Genomic DNA, 19941 nt, shown 5'->3' with positions numbered 1-19941 from the left:
GTTTGGATGGGGGGCTCTTATCCATCTCCACAGCCACACAATCCATCAATCAGTCAGTCAATCAATCAATCAATCAATCAATCAATCAGTAGCTGAACTGGGTTCTTCCACACAGTCACAAAATTAACTGAAAAAGCCTCAAAAACAAAAATGCAAAATAAATTGGGGGCGGGGGGAAGAGCCAAACTTTATCCGCTCTGGAAGTCCGTTTGACTTCTGAAATCTTTGAAAACCAAGGTGGAGCTTCTGATTGATGCAGGTGCCCCAGAAACAATAGCTGACAGCCACATCGGATGTTCGGCTTCCAAAAAACATTTGAAAACCGGAATACTTACTTCTGGGTTTTTGCCGTTTGAGAATCAAGGTACCACTGTATTTGTGACAGCAGCATACAAATATTTGAGGGGTCTGGGGGACCGCAAAGTTGATGCTGTGATTGATTATGTGGGGTGGGGCTTACCTCCCTCCTCCTATTTGATTCAAGTTGGCACCCCTGGTCCTGGGAGACTTCAATACATTCACGCCAAGGCCACATTGATTGGGCCAGCTTGAGACTTCATGGCCTCCATGACAACAATGGGGCTGTCACAATTTGTCATCTGTCACAATGCGGAAGGCATAACCTTGATTTGGTCTTTACCTCAGGGTGTGAAGAGGATATGGAGTGGGTGTTTTTGTTTTAAAGTAAAGGTAAAGGGACCCCTGACCGTTAGGTCCAGTCGTGACCAACTCTGGGGTTGTGGCGCTCATCTCGCTTTATTGGCCGAGAGAGCTGGCGTACAGCTTCCGGGTCCTGTGGCCAGCATGACTAAGCCGCTTCTGGCAAACCAGAGCAGCGCACGGAAACGCCGTTTACCTTCCCGCCTGAGCGGTACCTATTTATCTACTTGCACTTTGAGGTGCTTTCGAAATGCTAGGTTGGCAGGAGCTTGGATCAAGCAACGGGAGCTCACCCCGTCGCAGGGATTCGAACTGCTGACCTTCTGATCGGCAAGTCCTAGGCTCTGTGGTTTAACTCACAGCACCACCCGCGTCCCACGTTTTTGTTTTAAAATGATGTAAAACCATTCCAGTGGGCGGCTGCTGCTACTGTGGCTTAGGGAAGACGTTTTTCATGCCTTGTAGACTGGGTGAAGTGCCCTAGAGATCATTGAGCAAATAAGGAGCAAGATCTGTTTGAAACACAGGCCACTTCCTACCAACAGTACCTCAAAGAGCTGTGTGCGCAGGGAGTGCATTTAAAAACGCAGCAACTAAGCATGGCATTATTGTCCGTTTCTGTCACTTGGTGGCACTGGGCTTAGTCGTCTCCAGCTAAGCAGTTTCTTATTCTTGCTGCAGAATGAGGGAGTTTTCATTCCAAGGCAATCACAGCAACACACACAACTTTAATTGGAAAATAAGCACCTTCTAGCGACAGCCATGTTTGGAACAAGAGGGCTGTCTCCCATTCAGAGGTTCAAATTGGGAATCTGCTCTGGAATGCAGGATATTTTCAGTCCCATGTTTTATAATGGAATCGCCACGAGCAGATGCAGAAAAAATATTTGTAGAATATTTTTTATAAATCTACAAACAAATATGATGAGTCCGTAGCACATGAAAATCAGTGAATTGCAAAAGAGTCTACCTGGGGACCAGCGACAGTAGGGAGAATTGATATTCGGGTGACCAGGAAAGCAATCAAGGAGCTGGGAAACCTCTGACTCATAGGTCTCCGTCTCCATGAATTTACAGAGTGGTCTTAACTTAAGCAAGAAATTATTTCACACAGACATCTGCATACCTCTACCGCACTGCAATAAGGAGATAGTAAATGTCTGTCCCCACAGAATTGTTATAAAGCTTTTTATTTTTAGAAAAAGGGATTCTGGACCAGATGGATCCTTAGTCTGATCCACCAGTACTACTGAATCAAGTTGCTGTAATTCAAAGTGGTGTTCAAACCCAATGGAAACAACTCAATATTTATTTATTTGTCTATTCGTTTATTTCAAATCTTGCTCGCTCATTCCTTTGGAACTGGCAGCTTGGGGTGTTTATTTCCACATTTTGTACCCAATCTTTGCATAAGCTTACATCTAACAAAAAAGTGACTTTTAAAAGTGCCAGAATCATACTGGCATTCAAAAGCATACTGCCTCCAAACAGTTGCCAAATGTTCCAAATGACCAGTACCCTGGAGTTATGATTTGTGTTCTTCTGAGCTTTCAAAGCAAGCTGCATTCTAACTGCCTCAGAACTCCAAGGAGCAGTTGCTACAGTGCTCAGACCAGCTTCAATCTTTGCTGAGGTCAGACACGCCGTAGAGAAAGCCCTGAAAAAAGCTCTTGTGTACCAGAGGCTGGCTAAAGAACTGATTTCCTGTAGGTGCATATATGCAGCACTCCTCAGTTCCCCACCAACATAGCCGTGTTTTCTCAGATAAGAAGAAATTGACTTGTAGTTCCTTTTGTCCTGTCTGAGAGCCAGTTGGTAGGCTTTTGACATGTGTGTGTGTGTGTGTGTGTGTGTGTGTGTGTGAGAGAGAGAGAGAGAGAGAGAGAGAGAGAGAATGAGGACTAAAGTCAGAAGGGATTCTTTCCTGAACAGGAACAGTAGCTGGTTGGTCTGTTGCACCAAACTTTCTTTCAAGGGTAGAATGTGTAACTTTGGTTGGACCTGACATTTTAACAATGGAGAGGGAAGGGAGGGGAGCATAGGAATGCAGAGGAGTGGACAAGTCAAGAGCCCCCTTATCTGCATGAAGGGAGTCCATGCAACAAAAGGAGTTGTGCAGTTGTACAATTTCTTCACCCCTGGGGAAGTCTGATTCCTGGTACCTAGGATTACAGGTTGAGCAGACTTTTCCATTCCTACGTCTCAAGGGGCAAAATGCAGAATTCGCCCTAGAACGATGGCATTGTTTTAGCTGCAGATCACTATTTGCTCAAACTTTAGGAGATGCCCATATGATACTGTGCCTAAGTGTCTAATGGTGATCTTTCGTCTGTGTTTTTCTCCATGCCTTTTATCACCAGCCTTCCCAGTACGAAAGCTAAAGTTCCACCCCAGGCACATTATGGCTCCTTTCTGGTACGGCTGTTGTGAAGGGTATCCTGTTTTCAATTGGGTGCCTTTGTCCTGGCTCTTATCTGCTGCATTATGAGCATCTGCTCCACAGCCAATATTGAATGGAGAGTGTGGCAGGTTGAGAACATCCTGGGCAGCAACAAACCTGGCATTGTAGGGATTGGGATCTGGGGTGCCTGCTCCATGTGTAGAATTACAAGGAAGATAATCAACATTACATGCATACCATTAAACGATGAGGAGTCCCTACCCTCTGAAATCATCCTTGCCCAGGACTTGATGCCATTGGCCTCAATTGCCAATGCGGTGACTGTTTTCGTATGGCCTTTGCGCCATATAACATCTTTAAGCCTGGAAAACACAATGATTTCATTGCTACCTTCTTTTCTATTGGAGCAATTATGGACTTGGCAGCAGGTACATTTGTATATGCCTGTTGTCTTTGTCCATGGAGTTTTCTTGGCAGGGATACTGGAGTGGCTTGCCGGTTCCTGATCCAGGTGGATCACGTTTGGTCAAAACTCTCCACTATGACCTGTCCATCTTGGGTGCCCTGCACGGCATAGTTCATAGCTTCTAAGAGTTCTTCAAGCCCCTTCGCCACAGCAAGGCAGTGATCTATGAAGGGATCCATGAAGTGAGAGCTGGTCCATAAAGAAGGCTGGTCGCCGAAAAATTGATGCTTTTGAATTATGGTGCTGGAGGAGACTCTTGAGAGTCCCATGGACTGTAAGAAGATCAAATCTATCCATTCTTAAGGAAATCAGCCCTGAGTGCTCACTGGAAGGACAGATCGTGAAGCTGAGGCTCCAATACTTTGGCCACCTCATGAGAAGATTCCCTGGAAAAGACCCTGATGTTGGGAAAGATGGAGGGCACAAGGAGAAGGGGACGACAGAGGACGAGGTGGTTGGACAGTGTTCTCGAAGCTACCAGCATGAGTTTGACCAAACTGCCGGAGGCAGTGGAAGACAGGAGTGCCTGGCGTGCTCTGGTCCATAGGGTCACGAAGTCGGACACGACTAAACAACAACATTTGTACTTATTTCCATTTCGTGGAATCTGCATTCTATATTAACAAAGGAAGGAATTCAGCTTCCTGAGGTTTTGGGAGTGCCTCCCATTCTAACAGAACAACATGTTGGAATTTCTGTCTATGTGGGGCTTATTGCTGCATTTTCACAGCGCTTAAGTGTGAAACTTAAGAATATTTTTGGGAAATGAGTGAAATAAACACTTCAAAGGAAAAAATTGTAAATGGCCCAGAAAGTGTTAGACACTGAAAACCCAATGATGAGGCTGAAATGCAGGTAGTATTACTCTTCTATGCCCCATCCAGCGAATGCAATGGCTCTCTCTACCCTTTTCTATCTTTGATTCTTCTCCTCCAGCCTCACCTTCCCACCCACTTTTCTGTCTTTCCCTCCGCAGCATCCCACAAGGAAGGAGCATGCCCGGTCTGAATCTTACCCAAGGAAATTAACCCATCCTTAAAGGAAAAAAAAACTATTTAAAAAGCCTGAGTAGAAGATCCTTCGTTCTCACACCATCTGGATTGGTATACTGGCATGGGGCTTCCAATTGTGGCTTGGATCTAGGCTGAGCTCCTTATGGCTGCAGTTTGCATTGGGGGAAAGGCCTTCTAACTACGCAAACCAGGGGGTCCTGACCAGTGCTTGTTTTTTAAAAAAATGTTTCAGGGTACTCTCACTTTGACTCAAGAAAATCACCATTTTATAGTTCAAATAGGGAAAAATAAATACAGTAAATGGACAAAAGTACGAAGATTCACAAGATGTTTAGGTGTATGCATACCCCTGTGCCCCCCCCCAAAAGCACTGGTCCTGACCCAATTTGGAACCCCACCCCCAGCCAGAAAGCTATGAATGAAAAAGTATGCAACACAAGGAGCTGTGCCCTTGCTTGCTTGCTCACCAATCCTCTGCCATCCACACCATTAACACCCTAGACTTTTTACTTCTCACCCTATGCAATTACTAAGCTTGCTTTTGACCTTTTCAATCTCATTTATAAAGCTATATTCTTCTATCCTGCAGTTCTGTTTTGCCCTCGTTTTCACCTTCACAGTGCAGCTCTCTTTAGAGCATTTATAGTTCATCATCTCAATCCTGGCCTTGCACAAAGTCAGGGTGGAAATGGTGGTTTTAAATAGCAGTGGTTTGAATAGGGATGCAGGAACTCGGGACAGTTCTTTTTTAAACGTAGGAGTAATAGCAGAGATGGGTACAACACAGAAGCAAATACCAAAAAGTTAACTCAACAGAGCCTTTCCAAAGTTCTTTCTCGTTGTACACAAACCTTGTATAAAGGGACACATCTCCTGCTCTCTACTCAAAGCTCTGCCATTTTTAAAATCTGTTTCTCTGCACAACCAGACTGTTTAAATCAGCCACTTTCAGTGTCTCTCCCTTTTTGCTATACTCAAAACTTCTCCTTCTATTCCTGCCTCACATTACGAGATAAAGGATGCAGAGACCTCAAATATTCCAACTGTATTAATGTACTTTACTCAAAGCTTAGCCATTGCTTAAAACTGCCATTTTCCTTACAGCTCTATTTCTGTTCTAAACCGTGTTTCTTCTCACCATCACCAGGCCATTGGTGGTATTGGGCAGCCTGTCTTCTCTTTGGCTCCCCTATGCTGCTCTTACTTCATGTAAATCCAGGACTGTGATGCAGCAATGTAAATGGCGGCTTTGTGACAACAGGCATACAATTTTATGTATATAGCAAGAAATGCCAGGTATGTTTTGTGCATTTAAATCTGAGGCACAGAGTACAGCTGTGTTTTAAATGGAATATGTGATAGGGTGTTTATTCATATATGCATCTTCATCCATCCCCTATACGGAAGTGTATTGGGTACACCTTCCACTGAAACAATGCAACGTGGACAAGACTGAATCTGCAGTCCGCGATGCATTTGGATGTGCATCCAATTTATGAATGCAGTTCTTACTATACAAACTGCATACCATACAAACCATTGGTCCATTTCCCTCACGACCATGTAACTGGACTGACAGTGATGTTCTTGGGCAACACTGCTATCTCAGAACCTTTTACATGAAATGCTAAGAACTGAATGTAGGATCTTGTGGTTACAAAGCAAGTACACCACACCTGAGCTACAGCCCCTTCTCCACTGTCAACTTGAATTAATGTACAGGTGTGAATGTCCTTTGAGGCTCAAGTCAACCGGCAATGGAATACATTTCTTTCAATGGTATATCCAAGCTGGAGCTCAATTTTCAATAAATAAAAATTCTCCTCAGCGGGAAGATTCCAACTACCCATTTCAGCCAGGCAAAAATGAACTGCTCTGATTTTCTTTAGCCTTCCCTTGTAGTTATAAGGCCCACAGAAGAACAGGCCTTTAATAGTTGGGTTTTGGGCACAGTATGCCAACTCTAGCAAAAACAAAAGCACTCACATACATTTAAAGACTACAGTCGTTTATTTGGAGGCTGGGGGATCTCAAGCAGATTCCAGATGGACACACGTCATATCAGTAAATAAAAGAGACAGAGAAGAAAATCCAAGAATTAAAATGAAGTGGGCAGGGAGGCCATGAACAGAAAGATACTGCTGGGCCAGTTGTTAAAGGGAGGGGGGAAAATGTCAACTTCAGAATCCAAGGACCATCCTACTATCACGAAAGCAGCATGCTGGAGAGGCAGGTATATCACCAAGTGTCTCAGAGTGTATAGGGTTTACAAGAGCAAAAAGAGAGAAACATTATCCTCTCGGCAGGCTCATGAGGAGGATGGGTTGCAATTACACACAAGTAACAAGACCGCTGCTTTCTGATTATAAGACTGGAGCTCAGCTTCTATTCAGCACGGAGAAGGATGCCGTGCTAATGGTTTGACTGCCTTCCATTCATCCAAACAGATGTTGCAAAACAGTCTCAGTGCAGGTGCCAGCAGCTGCAGTGGTATATGGGAGAAGCACATGGGAACGCAGCAGTCCGCAGCTTAGTCGTTTTGCTTCTCTGGAGCAAAGGCATTTGGTTTCTGTGCAAAGGTTTCCGCAACCAGCAGTGGGAAAACCAGGGAAGCGTCAGCATAAACCTGTCAAGAGAAGAATACCGAAGAGTGCCTCTCCTCAAGAGCTTTTCATTTGTTTACTCTAAAACTCACCCGTTTTGCCGATGGCAAGTTCCATGTTCCACCCCTGCCAATACCACGATCTGCCAGTCCCCTCCTTTCCCCCGCATGTACCTTGACAGGCTTGGCATCCATGCGGATCTTCCCCCAGGAAACTGCTTCGTCAGGCCGAGCTCCTGAGTCTGAGCCATCAAACTCCTGTGCCGTGTTGACGTATACAGAAAAGTCAGCACCGTTTCTCTGAGGAGGTACAATAATCGATGACATCAGGCATACGGAGCAGAATTGGCTCAGTGGTAACCAAAGGTCTGCTTCCACAGCAAATCTGATACCAAATACAACTGTTCCACATACGGACTTGGAGATAAGCGCAGATGCACATACAAAACTATCTTATATCAATTTAAGTGGTCCGTTTATTGATCTTTTAATTGCAATTGGAGGGGGGAGAGGAAGGGGAAACTGGGATACAAAGCATATCAATTTAAGATGAGTGGTCCAATTAGCACAAAAGCACTATGAGATTTCATACAGAGTTCTTTCCTCGTGGCCAAGATCCTTTTAAAAAGATGGCAGGAACCGAACCTGTGTGCAAAATGTCTACTCATTCACTGAAATATGGGCTCCCTTCCCCCAAATATCAGGAACTTCCAAGACTCAGCCTGGGAGGCACTTGAAAGTTGCATGGGGTGGGGTGCCTTGGAGTGAACCACTCAAGGCTTAATAGGTTCAATGATCCTATATAGCTTGGCAGGACTTATGCAGCATATGAATTCATTGCTGACCAGTGGCCATGCCGGCTGAGTGGCCATGTCAGCTGAGAAGATTCCACCTAAACATTAGGAAGAACTTCCTGACAGTAAGAGCTTGTTCGACAGTGGAATTTGCTGCCAAGGAGTGTGGTGGAGTCTCCTTCTTTGGAGGTCTTTAAGCAGAGGCTTGACAACCATATGTCAGGAGTGCTCTGATGGTGTTTCCTGCTTGGCAGGGGGTTGGACTCAATGGCCCTTGTGGTCTCTTCCAACTCTATGATTCTATGATTCTAATGGAAGTTCAACAGCATCTAGAATTAGCTCCCCATGCCCAAAGCCAGCAAGCAAGCAGCATCATGCCATCTCAACCCATGCGTCTTTGTTCTACGAACGCATACCATGCTTTTGCAACATCTTCCACCCCAAACAAACCCTGCCTTTCTGCACTGTGCATTTGTCCCTACTGCACAATCTGCCTCACCATGAGGTTGGCGTTAGCAATGTGGTGTTTGACAAGTCCTCCTCCCAAGATGATCATTCCTGTTTTCCGGGCAAATATGGCCTGCGTATTGATGAGCCTCAGATCTGAGAGAGATATAAGTTTAAGTATTAGACAAGCAGCACAGTAAACAGCGTCATACTTTGGGGGTTGGTAGACCCAGAATGTCTGGTACACAGCATACAGATTCCACTAGCTGTCTCCCTTCCTCTGAAAGTAGAAACCAGTGGTAGGTACATAATAGAAACCATGGAGAGACTTATGTTGCACAAATCTCAGCTCACCTTCCACAATGTCCAGCACAAGGCCTGGTTTCTTATAGGAGTGGAAGAAAATCATGTCTCCCAGGGAACCATCAGTCAACGCTGGACTCAGTACAGGGATGCTGTTCTGCCAGGAACACAATTAGCATTATAAGCGGAAGTGGGTATTTCATATGGCAGAGGTTAATGTATCTTTGAAGGGAGGGCAGAGCGTGCGAGTGGGAGACAGACTTGAAATGCAGAAAAGTAGTAAATTCACAACACAGGACTATGCCTTAATGGTTGGATGGTAGGGGTCAAGGCTACCAGCTGGGAAATGGATGGAATTACGAAGCCAGAAAAATAATAGGCTATGCCATATCACATACATAGGACAGACCCTCAGATGATTGAAGAGTGGAAGGCAGGCATCCCATCAGGAAGTGACAAACAAGCAGAATTTCAGCCAGATTACTGGAAGCTAATCTTAACGAAAGGCGAGATATGGAACTTAAAGCACAGAAGACTTCCTCAGCCTACCTTTTGTGCCCAGTAATAGACAGATTCGGGATTGTTGATTTCCTTGCCAAGCCGAGCAATGAACTTTGATGGAGTCCACTTCACCCCCTGAAAAGCAGGGAGACAGACCACAACTTCAGACTATGCCAACTTCTCCCCAGATCGGTGGGCAAGCTAAGATCCGGGGTGAACCTGCACAGTCTTAATACGTGCGATTTCAAAGAAAAAGAAAAGAAAAATCCTCTATGTGGGAGCAAATAAGAAACCCAACAATACTGGCAGGGGGGAAAAATGGCTTTGAGATCACACACTAGATAGAGTAAGACATGTCTCCGTTGCTGTTTCATCCTCTTCCATGCTGGGAGTTTTTCCATTTCCAAAGATGAGGCCAGAACTCACGGCAGACAGCTCTCAAGTGTCTTTTGCAATTACCATGTTGGGGGTATAAATGGGGGGTGGGGAAAGAATAATAGCACAAAGGCACACCATTCCTAACATTTCAGCTCTCACCTCTGTGTCCTGCTCTGTCACCATCTGGTCCAGGATTGGCATCAGCCAGTCCTCAAACTTGCAGTAATTGTCATTGGGCACCAGCAGATTCCCAATCCTGGAGGAGAGGAGGACACAGCTGGGAAGTAAAGCCTGGCTAGGAACTTTGCCGCTACCTTGCTCCTTCCTCCCACAGAAGTTAAAACATACAGTCAATCCCCTCCCCGCAGCAGAGTATGAGACTGGTTGGATCATACAAACCAGAGGAAACCCAGGAGGGGCCAATTTCTTTGGTCACAAAAAAATCACCCATCTTGTTTTCCAACGGTGGCCATCAGATCATCAGCCCTCCCCACTACAGGTAAAGGACCGCTGGATGGTTAAGTCCAGTCAAAAGCAACTATGGGGTTGTGGCGCTCATCTCACTTTCAGCCCGAGGGAGCCGGTGTTTGTCCACAGACAGCTTTCCACGTCATGTGGCCTGCATGACTAAACCACTTCTGGCGCAACAGAACACTGTGATGGAAACCAGAGCGCACGGAAACGCTGTTTACCTTCCCGCCACAGTGGTACCTATTTATCTACTTGCACTGGTGTGCTTTCAAACTGCTAGGTTGGCAGGAGCTGGGACAGAGCAAGGGGAGCTCACCCCGTCACGGGGATTCAAACCACCGACCTTCTGATCGGCAAGCCCAAGAGGCTCAGTGGTTTAGACAACAGCGCCACCCGCACCCGTCCCCTCCCCACTACCCCTGCTGGTACCTGTTAATCCCACTCTGTCGTAGTTCCTTTCCACGCAAGCTGAAGTCTCCAACGTAAGTGGGTGCCAAGCATTTGATGAGATCTTCTTCCACACCACCTGCTGTGGTCACCAGCACATCCACCTACACAAACCAAAGAATGTGGGCTGTAGTGCTTGCCAAGACTTGCAGCTATGAGAATCCTTTAGACCCAAGTTCTGTAAAGGGATTAATCCATCCTTAAGTCATGAAGCATCAGTAGCCAGTATCTCTTTCCCATAAGCGGAGGTAGTTCCTTTAAAGTTCTCTCCAGCCCATTAGAAGACGGCATACAATGTTTATCATGAAAACATATGAGAGAGACAAGAATGATATTGGTGTAGAACACCAGGGGTTCTTCTCTACCCTTTCGCAACCACATAACTGAAAAGGAAGATTTTTCCTTGATATACAGAAGGAGGAAACACCTCCCAGGTTTGGACAATACCATGTTGTGTTGCACCAGAAAGCGGATGGTCTCACGGACACCTGAGCTGATGAGGTTGGAAGTGAAGCCCAAGAAGATTGTACAGCCTGTTAGGTGGCGGGAACAGGGATTCAAGTCGGCATGGTTCCCTTCATCCTCGGCCAGTGGCGTCAGCTTCGCTTCTATCTGCAAGGAAGAACCCAACTATCTGAATCAAGCTTCAGCACAACAGCACAATGCAGGGATTCAACCAAATGGCAGTATCACAAAGTTTAGCACATCATCGCCCTAAATAGCTAAGTACAAACAGCAAGAAGTTTGCTAGTGACATATGAAGGAAGCAAAACAAAAACAAAAACTGGTGAATGGTTGTAGAGAACTGAGGGAAGCATCAATGCACAAAATATGCAGATTTGGAGAAAAATACTGGTTTTGCCACTTTATCTTCAAATCAGAAAACGTGATCATCAGAAAGGGAGATAAATGTAAACTGCAGTTTTTGAAGTCACTGAAGGTATTGACTGTGTGTTCTCAATCCATGCAATCAAAGTAGGACTTTCCTATCAATCAATGTAGATGTTTATGAACATCATACCAGCTCAGACTTATAAAATACTGTTCATACCCAAGGCTTAGAGCTAATAGGACTATGGAATATTGCTGGGAAAGGGTAAAAAGAGTAGCCAACTTCAGTGTTGGCTAACTCTTAGCACTGTATGTGTAGATGTGTGTTGTCTCACCTTGTGCAAGATACATGACTGGTGTCAGAGAAGAATGCTGTGATGTACACAAGAGCATACATGCAGGAATTTATAGAGGCCTCTATGTGCTGCAACAAAGCAGCACGCTAACTCCACAGTTATGAGATCCAGCCCAATTTTCCTCCTTCCCACCTGAGCTACCACAGTTCTCACCATCGGGACTCATCCTGGCTACTCACCATGCGGTTGATCTCGTTCACAGCCTGCCCAAAGCTGGTAGCCTGGAAACCCGTGGTGAGGTAAGACTGGAGCAAGGCATGATAGTCTAATCCACGGTCAAAGTCATAGCCATGCACTGTCAAGCTCCCTTCAGGTAGTCCCTCACTGGGCTTCAGCACAGCAGCCACTGCCCCAGCAGGTAGGTTGCCTGCCACATTCTCCATCAGGTGAAAACTGGGGAGGCTGGCACCCTAGGACAAAGATCATTAATTAAGAAGACTCCTGAAAAATCATGCTTTCAAAACTTCTCGCCATGTGAGAATCTTAGTGATAAAATACCTCCCAGATTTCTAGCCTTCCAAAAAGGGAAACACAAGTGCTAGAAACTGAGATATGAAAGCTGGGAGCTAAATGGCACCTTAAACCTAGGTTATGGGCACAACAATGGAATGCCTAGGCACGTTTGTTTTAATAACAAGGATACAAAGCTGAAAATGAATGAACGGCAGCTAAAATATTATGCTCATTTTTCACATGGCCTAGTCCTTTCCCCGCCCACCCCCCTAATATACTTAAAAGGGTCTCTTCTCCTGTCTTCAGAGAGTAGCTGGAAGCGGGGAGGCAGAAAATGATCCTCCTTTCCTTCCACTCTGCAGTCTTAATCTGAAATCTCAGGTGCAATACTGCGCCCAGAGCTCAGAAACTACTTGCGCTAATGAAATTCCCTGTCGCAAAATGCATGTAGAGCAATGGGAGTTTCAGACGCTGTGGAAACGGCAATTTGCACCATCTGTCAACTTCAAGTACTCTGGAAAGGCTCGTTCCCCACACCACCGCGATGAAGAACGTCCCTGAACAATTCTTCCCAGTTGAGCAAAAATGCAGACAGCGGTTCAAATTCTTGGCCAGCAGTGGCAGGACATGATGTAAGACCACGACCAAGCGCTGCAACCCCAACCACGGTGCTCATGCCGACAATGATATGGTGCCACTGTTAATCCTTATTGCATTGCAGGGACTTGGGTTATATGACCTTCCAACATTTTGACTTCACCCCCAAAGGTGCACTCCTTTATTGTCAGAGGGATGCCAACTAATGCTGAATTATTATTATTATTAAATGGCAATTAATTAATTAATTAATTAATTATTAAATGACGAAGAATTAATTAATTTATTATTATTATTAAATTATGAAGAATTATTATTATTAAAGGATGAATAGTGATTATTATTACTTTATTGCATTGCAGGGGGCTGGTCTAGATGATCCCTGGGATGCATTCAACAGATGCACTCAAAGCAGGAGGGGAAAAATGCAAATAAGCACTTTCCCGGCCACGCCCCTCGCCCCGCCCACAGCGCAGCTATTGCCCCGCCCAGACCGCTTTGGCAAACCGGGCTCCCGAAGCGTCTGCCTCGTCTGCGGCAACGCGCGCATGCGCCTGGGGGCGGGAGCGCGAGGCGGGGCTCACCTGCGACCTGAAGTGGTACAGCCCGGAATTCTGCCGCCGCCGCCTCCTGCATAATGCCCAGGGTCGGTTCCAAATATTACGGAGGGGGGGGGGGAAATGTGTGGGTGAGAGAAAGAGAGAAAGACAGGGAACTGAAAGGGCTCCTGTCACCACAGGGTAGGCTTGCTTAGCGCCATGTTCCCAGGTCAGGAGGAGTATTGAAGGCTCTCCTCGCCGGCTTGCGAGGAGGCCCCTTCTGCCCCTCACGCGGCGGCGGGGCCGGGAGCGGGACAGCGCGCGAAGGGAACGGCGGCCTTACCTCATAGAGCCGGGCCCGACCAGCCAATGGCCTCCTCTCGCTCCCCTCGCTGGTTCTACGCAGGCGCTCTGCTCGCCGCTTCACGGAGATGCCGCGGGAAGCTCCTCATGGCGGCGCAGGGGAGCGGAAGGGGTTAAACGCCGGCGGCGGGAGGGGGAGGCGCTCGCGCGTCGTTCGGACTTGTTTCTTTCCTTCTTGCTCCTTTAAGGAAGTGGGCGGGGTTTCGGGGGAGGAAAGCGCAGGCGCTGCGCTGCGTCGGAGGCTAGCTTCAAGTAAGGGCGGAAGTGGCATGTGCTGCATAGAGATGCTTTGGGCATCTGAGAAGGTGCAGGCAGTGCGTGGGTCCCCGGGGGGGCGGGGAGGCAAGGGAAGGGTCCAACCCCCCTGCAAAGCAGGAATCTTACACCCAACATATTCCCCCTTCCAAGTTTATGCTGTTGCATACAGATTTCCCTTTATGGAACAAAATTTTCGTATGGTGACTGTGGCGTAGCGTCCTTTCACTCAGCTATGAAGCTCAGTGGGTGCGTGATTTTAGCCCATTTTCTTCTTCTGGACAAATGAACACTAGAGTTGCATGTACGATGACCTTAAAACATATGCTGTGTGTATTTAAAAAAACAACAACTGGTGGTCCAAAAACAGCCTGTGCAAACAGTCACCACAGAACAACTTCAGTGCAACTCCTCTTGCTTCTAACAGAAATACCATCTCAGACTGAAGTGAGCTGGGGGCGGGGAGGAGCCTTGTGACACCTTAAAATTGTGTGTGTAAAAGCTAAGGTAAAGGACCCCTGGACGGTTAAGTCCAGTCAAAGGTGACTATGGGGTGCGGCACTCATCTCGCTTTCAGGCTGAGGGAGCTGGCATTTGTCACACAAACACACAAATCATGGAATTGTAGAGCTGGAATGGACATAGTCAAAACCCCTGCAATGCAGGGATCTTTTTGCCCAACATTGAGCTTGAACCCAGGACCCCGAGATTAAGGTTCTTCTCCATTGGAGGCTTTCAAACGGAGATTGGGTGGCCATTTCTCATGGATGCTTTGGTTTGGATTTCCGCATTGCAGGGAGGTCAGACTACTTCCTTGTCTACATCCAAGTCAGTCATTTTCATGTGCAGATTTCCCTTGCTATAGAATGACTGTGTTTCTCAGAGGGGGTTAATTCTCAGAGGACAATTCTGTATACAACAGCATAAATTTGGAAATATGTTGGGCATAAGATTCCTGCTTTGCAGGGGGTTGGACTAGATGGCCCTCGGGGACCCCTTACAACTCTGTAGTTCTAAGAGCCTCATGCTCTCTACTGACCGAGCTGCCCTACCATTTTATATTACAATTAACCAGTGCTTTTTTTCTGGGAGGGACGCAGGGGTACGCACAGCTAAATGTCTTGTGAATCTTTGTACTTTTGTCCATTTACTGTATTTATTTTTCCCGATCTCAAGTACAAAATGGTGATTTTTTGGGGTCAAAATGAGAGTATCCCTAAACATTTTTTAAGAAAAAAAACACTGCAATTAACAAACAAAATCCTTTCCACCTGCCCTTTAACTCCAGTTCTCCAAGGAGATAGATCCTTCCCTTGCTCCCCCCCGCCACCGCAATCCACACACTGCCTGCACCTTCTCAGATGCCCATGGAAGTCAAAGATATCTCTATGCCTGCACTTTCCAATTTTCTCCCCCCAAACCCCCACTTCCTTAAAGGAGGAAAAAAAGATGGCCTGTCCAGCTAGGACTGAGGAAATAAACAACATTCAATCTATACCACAATGTATAGGGAGAGGTAAGATACTCATAAACTTACAGGGGATACTCCACTCACAGAAAAAAAGATAACTAATGTGGGCACTTACGTCAGCCTTCTTAAGACCAAACTAAACATGCTCTCTTCCCCACAATGCCATAGTGTTAATGAAAATGGCCTCCTGTTTCTATTATTATTATTATTATTAGTTGGTTAACGTTTGTGTAATATTAGTTTTGCCCTCATAACTTGTTGCTCTGATTTAGCATCTTACCCTGGAGAACTTACCTCTTGCTTTTTGGACATCTTGCTGCGGTTTCTATTTGATGCTGGACTCAGCAGCTGAAGTTCGAAACCCTCATCTGTGTTTAGTGCCTACCTTTTTGGTGTTTGGGAAATAAAACATAAGGACATAATTATTGTGTGCATACCATGTTAGGGTCAGCACTTCCAGAATGAGATTGTGATCTAGGGTTCTTAGAGACTCAATATCTTCAGGTAGTATTCACTTACTGGCAATGTTCAGATTGTGCAGTTATATTTAATTGAGAAGTCTTGCTCAACAAGCCTGCTTTCCCCAAACACCAGACTTTGTGCAATAAAGGAAGTGGTGAGAAAATGTACTGGAATGTGTGGGATAACATTTCATTTGGCTCAAGGTCATCTTACTTACCCTCAAACCATCAGAAAGAATGCTCATTAAATAGCCAACATTGTCTAATCTGCCTGCAAGCGAATGCTCAAATATGTTGTCTGGAAGCACCTCAGTCAAAAGGAGCTGGGTCCTGTGTATGGACCTGGTTCTTGTACCAGCTCTAGGTTGGCACACATGTTTGCCTTTCTCTCACCCCCGCCCCCCTTGCCAGCATGACTGAAAGGGCTTTGACTATGTTAAGCCCCAATGCAGTGTGGATTGCACCTTCAGTGTCCAGGATGTTATCATTCTTTTCCTCCAGGATCAAAACTCTATATTTTTGGGTCAGGGCTTCCCCTAGACGCGGGTGGCGCTGTGGGTTAAACCACTGTGCCGCTTGGGCTTGCCGATCGAAAGGTCAGCGGTTCAAATCCCTGTGACGGGGTGAGCTCCCATTAATTGGTCCCAGCTCCTGCCAACCTAGTAGTTCGAAAGCATGTCGAAGTGCAAGTAGATAAATAGGTACCGCTCTGGCGGGAAGGTAAACTGCATTTCCGTGCACTGCTCTGGTTTCACCAGAAGCAGCTTAGTCATGCTGGCCACATGTCCCGGAAAAACTGTCTGCGGAAGCGGACAAACGCCGGCTCCCTCAGCCTGTAAAGCGAGATGAGCGCCGCGACCCCAGAGTTGTTTGTGACTGGACTTAATTGTCAGGGGTACCTTTACCTTTACCTTTCCCCTAGACATAAGCAGTGCTTAGTAAGCAGTGCATTTTTAATGCTTTATTAACCATAATTGCATCCATACATTCAAGACATATTATTATCTATAAATCAAACTTATCAGAACAAAATTCCAACAACAGAATGTAAGTATTCCTAGTATCAATTTAGTACATAATTTTGACTTCCTGTCCTCATCTTTTCTCTCTAGTAAACCTATTGCCTTAACTTATCAACATATTAATAATAATAATATTAGTAAGCAGTGCTTTTTTGGTACGGAATTACGTGGCCAGTACTCGTATCTTGATGATGGGTGCCAGCAAAAAATGGCTACCCTGCATCTGTGAGCACCACCAGACACAAAAAGCACTGTTAGTAAAAGGGAAGTTTATTCTTAATAAATTTGTCTGTTGCCCTTCTTCCCTGTTTTGAAAAAATATGTGCAGAAGTGGTTTGCAGCTTTTATCTCATCCCGACAGCAATTCTTTATCTAGGGGAAAGAGATGAGGCAATGGAAAAAGCTGCCACCAGCAACCCTTCCTCCTTAAAGCTAGGAGGCAACTGTAGATTGAGAGAGGAACTCGGGTGATGAATGTGTGATATATACCTGTTGGGAATTGTCACATTGGAGAGCCAGGGTTACTGTCACCTTGTCAGCTTCGTTTATCCGTCAGCATGCTCAATTCATTTCTGCGGGTGCTGCCCATCTTCATAATTTGGTTCATGTATGTGATGTAAGGAGGCTACAAAACATTAATGCAACAATAAATCAGTATTAAAAATGCCACTGCACTTTCTCCTTACGTGAGAAAAGCCTGCAGGCAATATGTGCATCCCACTTGCTTTCAGGCCGATTAGAAGAAACAGTTCTCCCACCTGGCAAATAATGTATTTTTCTCTGCATTCAACAAATTATGGAATTTGCACCCCTGTAATAAACAAATAGGACATGATATGAATAGCGGGATATGGGGATATAGATATATATAGTGTTTTGCTTTTAGTTTATATCAACACAACAAACACTATAGCAACAAAGAAGCAAACTAAAACAGCAAAAATGGGGCATTCATAAGTTTTGATCTTTTTCAGTTTACAAGGGTGTGCTAATACCTTTTCATTCAGTAAGAGGTAAAGTTCCATTTAGGCTAGCTCTAAGAAGATTAGAAACTTGTAGTAGGTTGGGGGGCGGTTAATATAAGAGACCACTGACAGTTAAAGTTTACCTTGAGAGTCATCTGTTACTACTTAGGTGGCACTTATTAAATATAGTAATTTGCTGTGCTTTACACCCCTAGGTGGGTGGGTTTTTTTATCGTCTAATCAATGTTGCTCAGTAATAGAAGATCTAACCAGTTCTACCCGATGAAAGGGGTTCCCTGCTCAAATGTCCAAAAAGATATTCTGCTTCTCTCCTGAGAAAGCAAACGGGTTGCCCTTAACTCTGAAGGTCATATCCACAGGTTGGGGGGGGGGAGATGAATGAAAGTGACTGAAAACTTTTACAAATACAACCATATTTTCAGATCTTGGGCGGGGGAACCATTTTCTACAATCCCTTGTTGACATGTGGTGCTGGGAATGATATCAGGTGAATATGGCTGTGACAGCTGCGGTTTACTATATTTGGGTTTGCTTTTTTGTCTTTCTAAAGGAAAGCATTTCTCCTCCAAGAGCTTTCTTTCTGCAAACTTGTGTCTCCATGTTGATGAAAGGAGGAAATGGGGATATGCTGGGTCCCCACTCCATGCCACCACACGTTCAGTCTGGGAGAGGGTCAGTCTTTTGCAACAAGGTGCACACCCATGGGAATGAGAGAACAGGATGTCTTGATGTGCCAGGGAGAGGCCTGGGGACATGGAAAGAACAAGGATTGGATAATTTAGGTGGGGTTGGAGACAGAAAGCCAGGGCATCCTTTCGGGTTTGTTAAATGTTGGGCCGGTCACAGGCAGAAGTGGAATTGCAGGAAAGTATTTCTGTTGCCTTGTTGGCTCGACCTGAGAACCAATGTGGTACAGTGTTTAGATTCTTGGGTTGGGTAATAATAATGATAATAATAATAATAATAATAATAATAATAATAATAATAATTTTATTTGTACCCCACCCTCCCCAGCCAAGGCCAGGCTCAGGGCGGCTAACAAGCAATAATAAAAGCAAGTTGAATGAATACAACTTAAAAACAAGATTAAAATACAACATTAAAGAAACTTGTGTCCAAATCTCTACTCAACCACAAATCTCAGTCCAGCCATTATTTCTCAGCTTAGCATTAACTCAAAGGACTGTCATGAGAGGGAAAATTGAACTATATATGCCAGCGTTTGCCAGACTTTTTGGACCCCTGGGTCCAAACTGGGGGAAAACATGGGCACCACACTTCAATAACAACCAAGCACAAACCATAACCTATTTTGATGGCTACAATAAAATGCTTCTTTCAAGCCAAACTTCAGCAACGAGAGGTGACCTTGTGGGTGCCAGGGAATAGCTTTGCGGGCATAGGGGCACCTGCGGGTACCATGTTGGCAACCCTTGATTCAGTCCACCCTGAGCCCTTTGGAGGAAAGATAGGATAAAAACTGACATTTGTTAATGATTTACTTTTAAAAAGCTAGTTGGACTCTACTGTGTAAATTGGACTCAACTGTGTAGCCCCCAAGGTCTCAGCTCTTGCCTTGGTGTCAGCAGCCTAGTAGCCAATTTCTAAGATGAGTTATGCTGATGCTTAAGCCTGCCTGGAAGCTGCACCAATTGACTGCCATCTTGTGAAAAGTTTTCACAAGATGCTAAGAAGAGTAGGCGGCTGGCGTCCACTTCCGCCTGCAGAGAAGGACTTGGGTTTACTGCTCAAGAGCAGAACCCAGTCGCTGTGTCGCCAACAGGTCCCTGAAGAGCTCTGTGGAACCGTCTCTGCCATGGCAACCATGTAAACATTTGCAGTAGTAGCACTGCATGTGTTTTAGGTGCAAAAAATTAATAATGCTATCGTTGCCAGAATAAATTATTGAGGTAGAGAGAGGCTCTGTCTAACCTTTTGTTTTTCACATGAGGGCTCTTCACACAAAGAGCTCAAATGCGTAAACACAGGGTGGCGAAGTCGCTGTTTGTGCTCTCCAGAAAAATAAACCTAGGAGTTGACTCTTTGCAAAGAGGCGGAGGAGGTGGATGGAATGGAGGCCAGAAAGGGCTAGGAACAGAAAATTGCCATGTCTAAAGTAAGACA

At 45.4% G+C, this 19941-nt stretch overlaps 1 protein-coding gene and 1 long non-coding RNA gene across 3 annotated transcripts; both read right to left on the bottom strand.

The window, feature by feature from the left end:
- Positions 1-7040: 7040 nt before the first annotated feature.
- On the bottom strand, positions 7041-13767 carry DHPS (deoxyhypusine synthase). Of its 2 annotated transcripts, none has more exons than XM_053384558.1 (10): positions 13603-13767; positions 11850-12080; positions 10931-11095; positions 10466-10587; positions 9725-9821; positions 9236-9322; positions 8738-8843; positions 8436-8539; positions 7317-7442; positions 7041-7166 (listed from the first exon to the last, which is right to left on the bottom strand). In XM_053384558.1, exons 2-10 carry the CDS (start codon positions 12051-12053, stop codon positions 7071-7073), a joined length of 1107 nt encoding a protein of 368 aa, XP_053240533.1. In that variant the 5' UTR covers positions 12054-12080; positions 13603-13767; the 3' UTR covers positions 7041-7070. The 2 variants fall into 2 exon arrangements, with proteins under 2 accessions (XP_053240533.1, XP_053240534.1); XM_053384559.1 differs by lacking the exon at positions 13603-13767 and adding an exon at positions 13305-13586.
- Positions 13768-14486: 719 nt separating this feature from the next.
- LOC128411934 (uncharacterized) lies at positions 14487-19595 on the bottom strand. The gene is made up of 3 exons (XR_008329969.1): positions 19364-19595; positions 17321-17456; positions 14487-15733 (listed from the first exon to the last, which is right to left on the bottom strand). It is a non-coding gene; the product is annotated as an uncharacterized LOC128411934 (long non-coding RNA).
- Between the last annotated feature and the right edge of the window lie 346 nt (positions 19596-19941).

This window comes from Podarcis raffonei, chromosome 4 (assembly GCF_027172205.1).
Source record: "Podarcis raffonei isolate rPodRaf1 chromosome 4, rPodRaf1.pri, whole genome shotgun sequence".
In the NCBI taxonomy this organism is placed as follows: Eukaryota; Metazoa; Chordata; class Lepidosauria; order Squamata; family Lacertidae; genus Podarcis; species Podarcis raffonei.
This window is presented reverse-complemented; position numbering and strand designations above follow the sequence as displayed.

Excerpts from the sequence above, each read along its gene's own strand:
- DHPS (XM_053384558.1), bottom strand. The coding sequence starts at position 12,053 with ATGGAGAATGTGGCAGGCAACCTACCTGCTGGGGCAGTGGCTGCTGTG. Across the intron at positions 8,844-9,235 it reads TCTATTACTGGGCACAAAAG|AACAGCATCCCTGTACTGAG; the intron begins GTAGGCTGAGGA and ends TGTTCCTGGCAG. Across the intron at positions 7,167-7,316 it reads TGGATGCCAAGCCTGTCAAG|GTTTATGCTGACGCTTCCCT; the intron begins GTACATGCGGGG and ends TTCTCTTGACAG.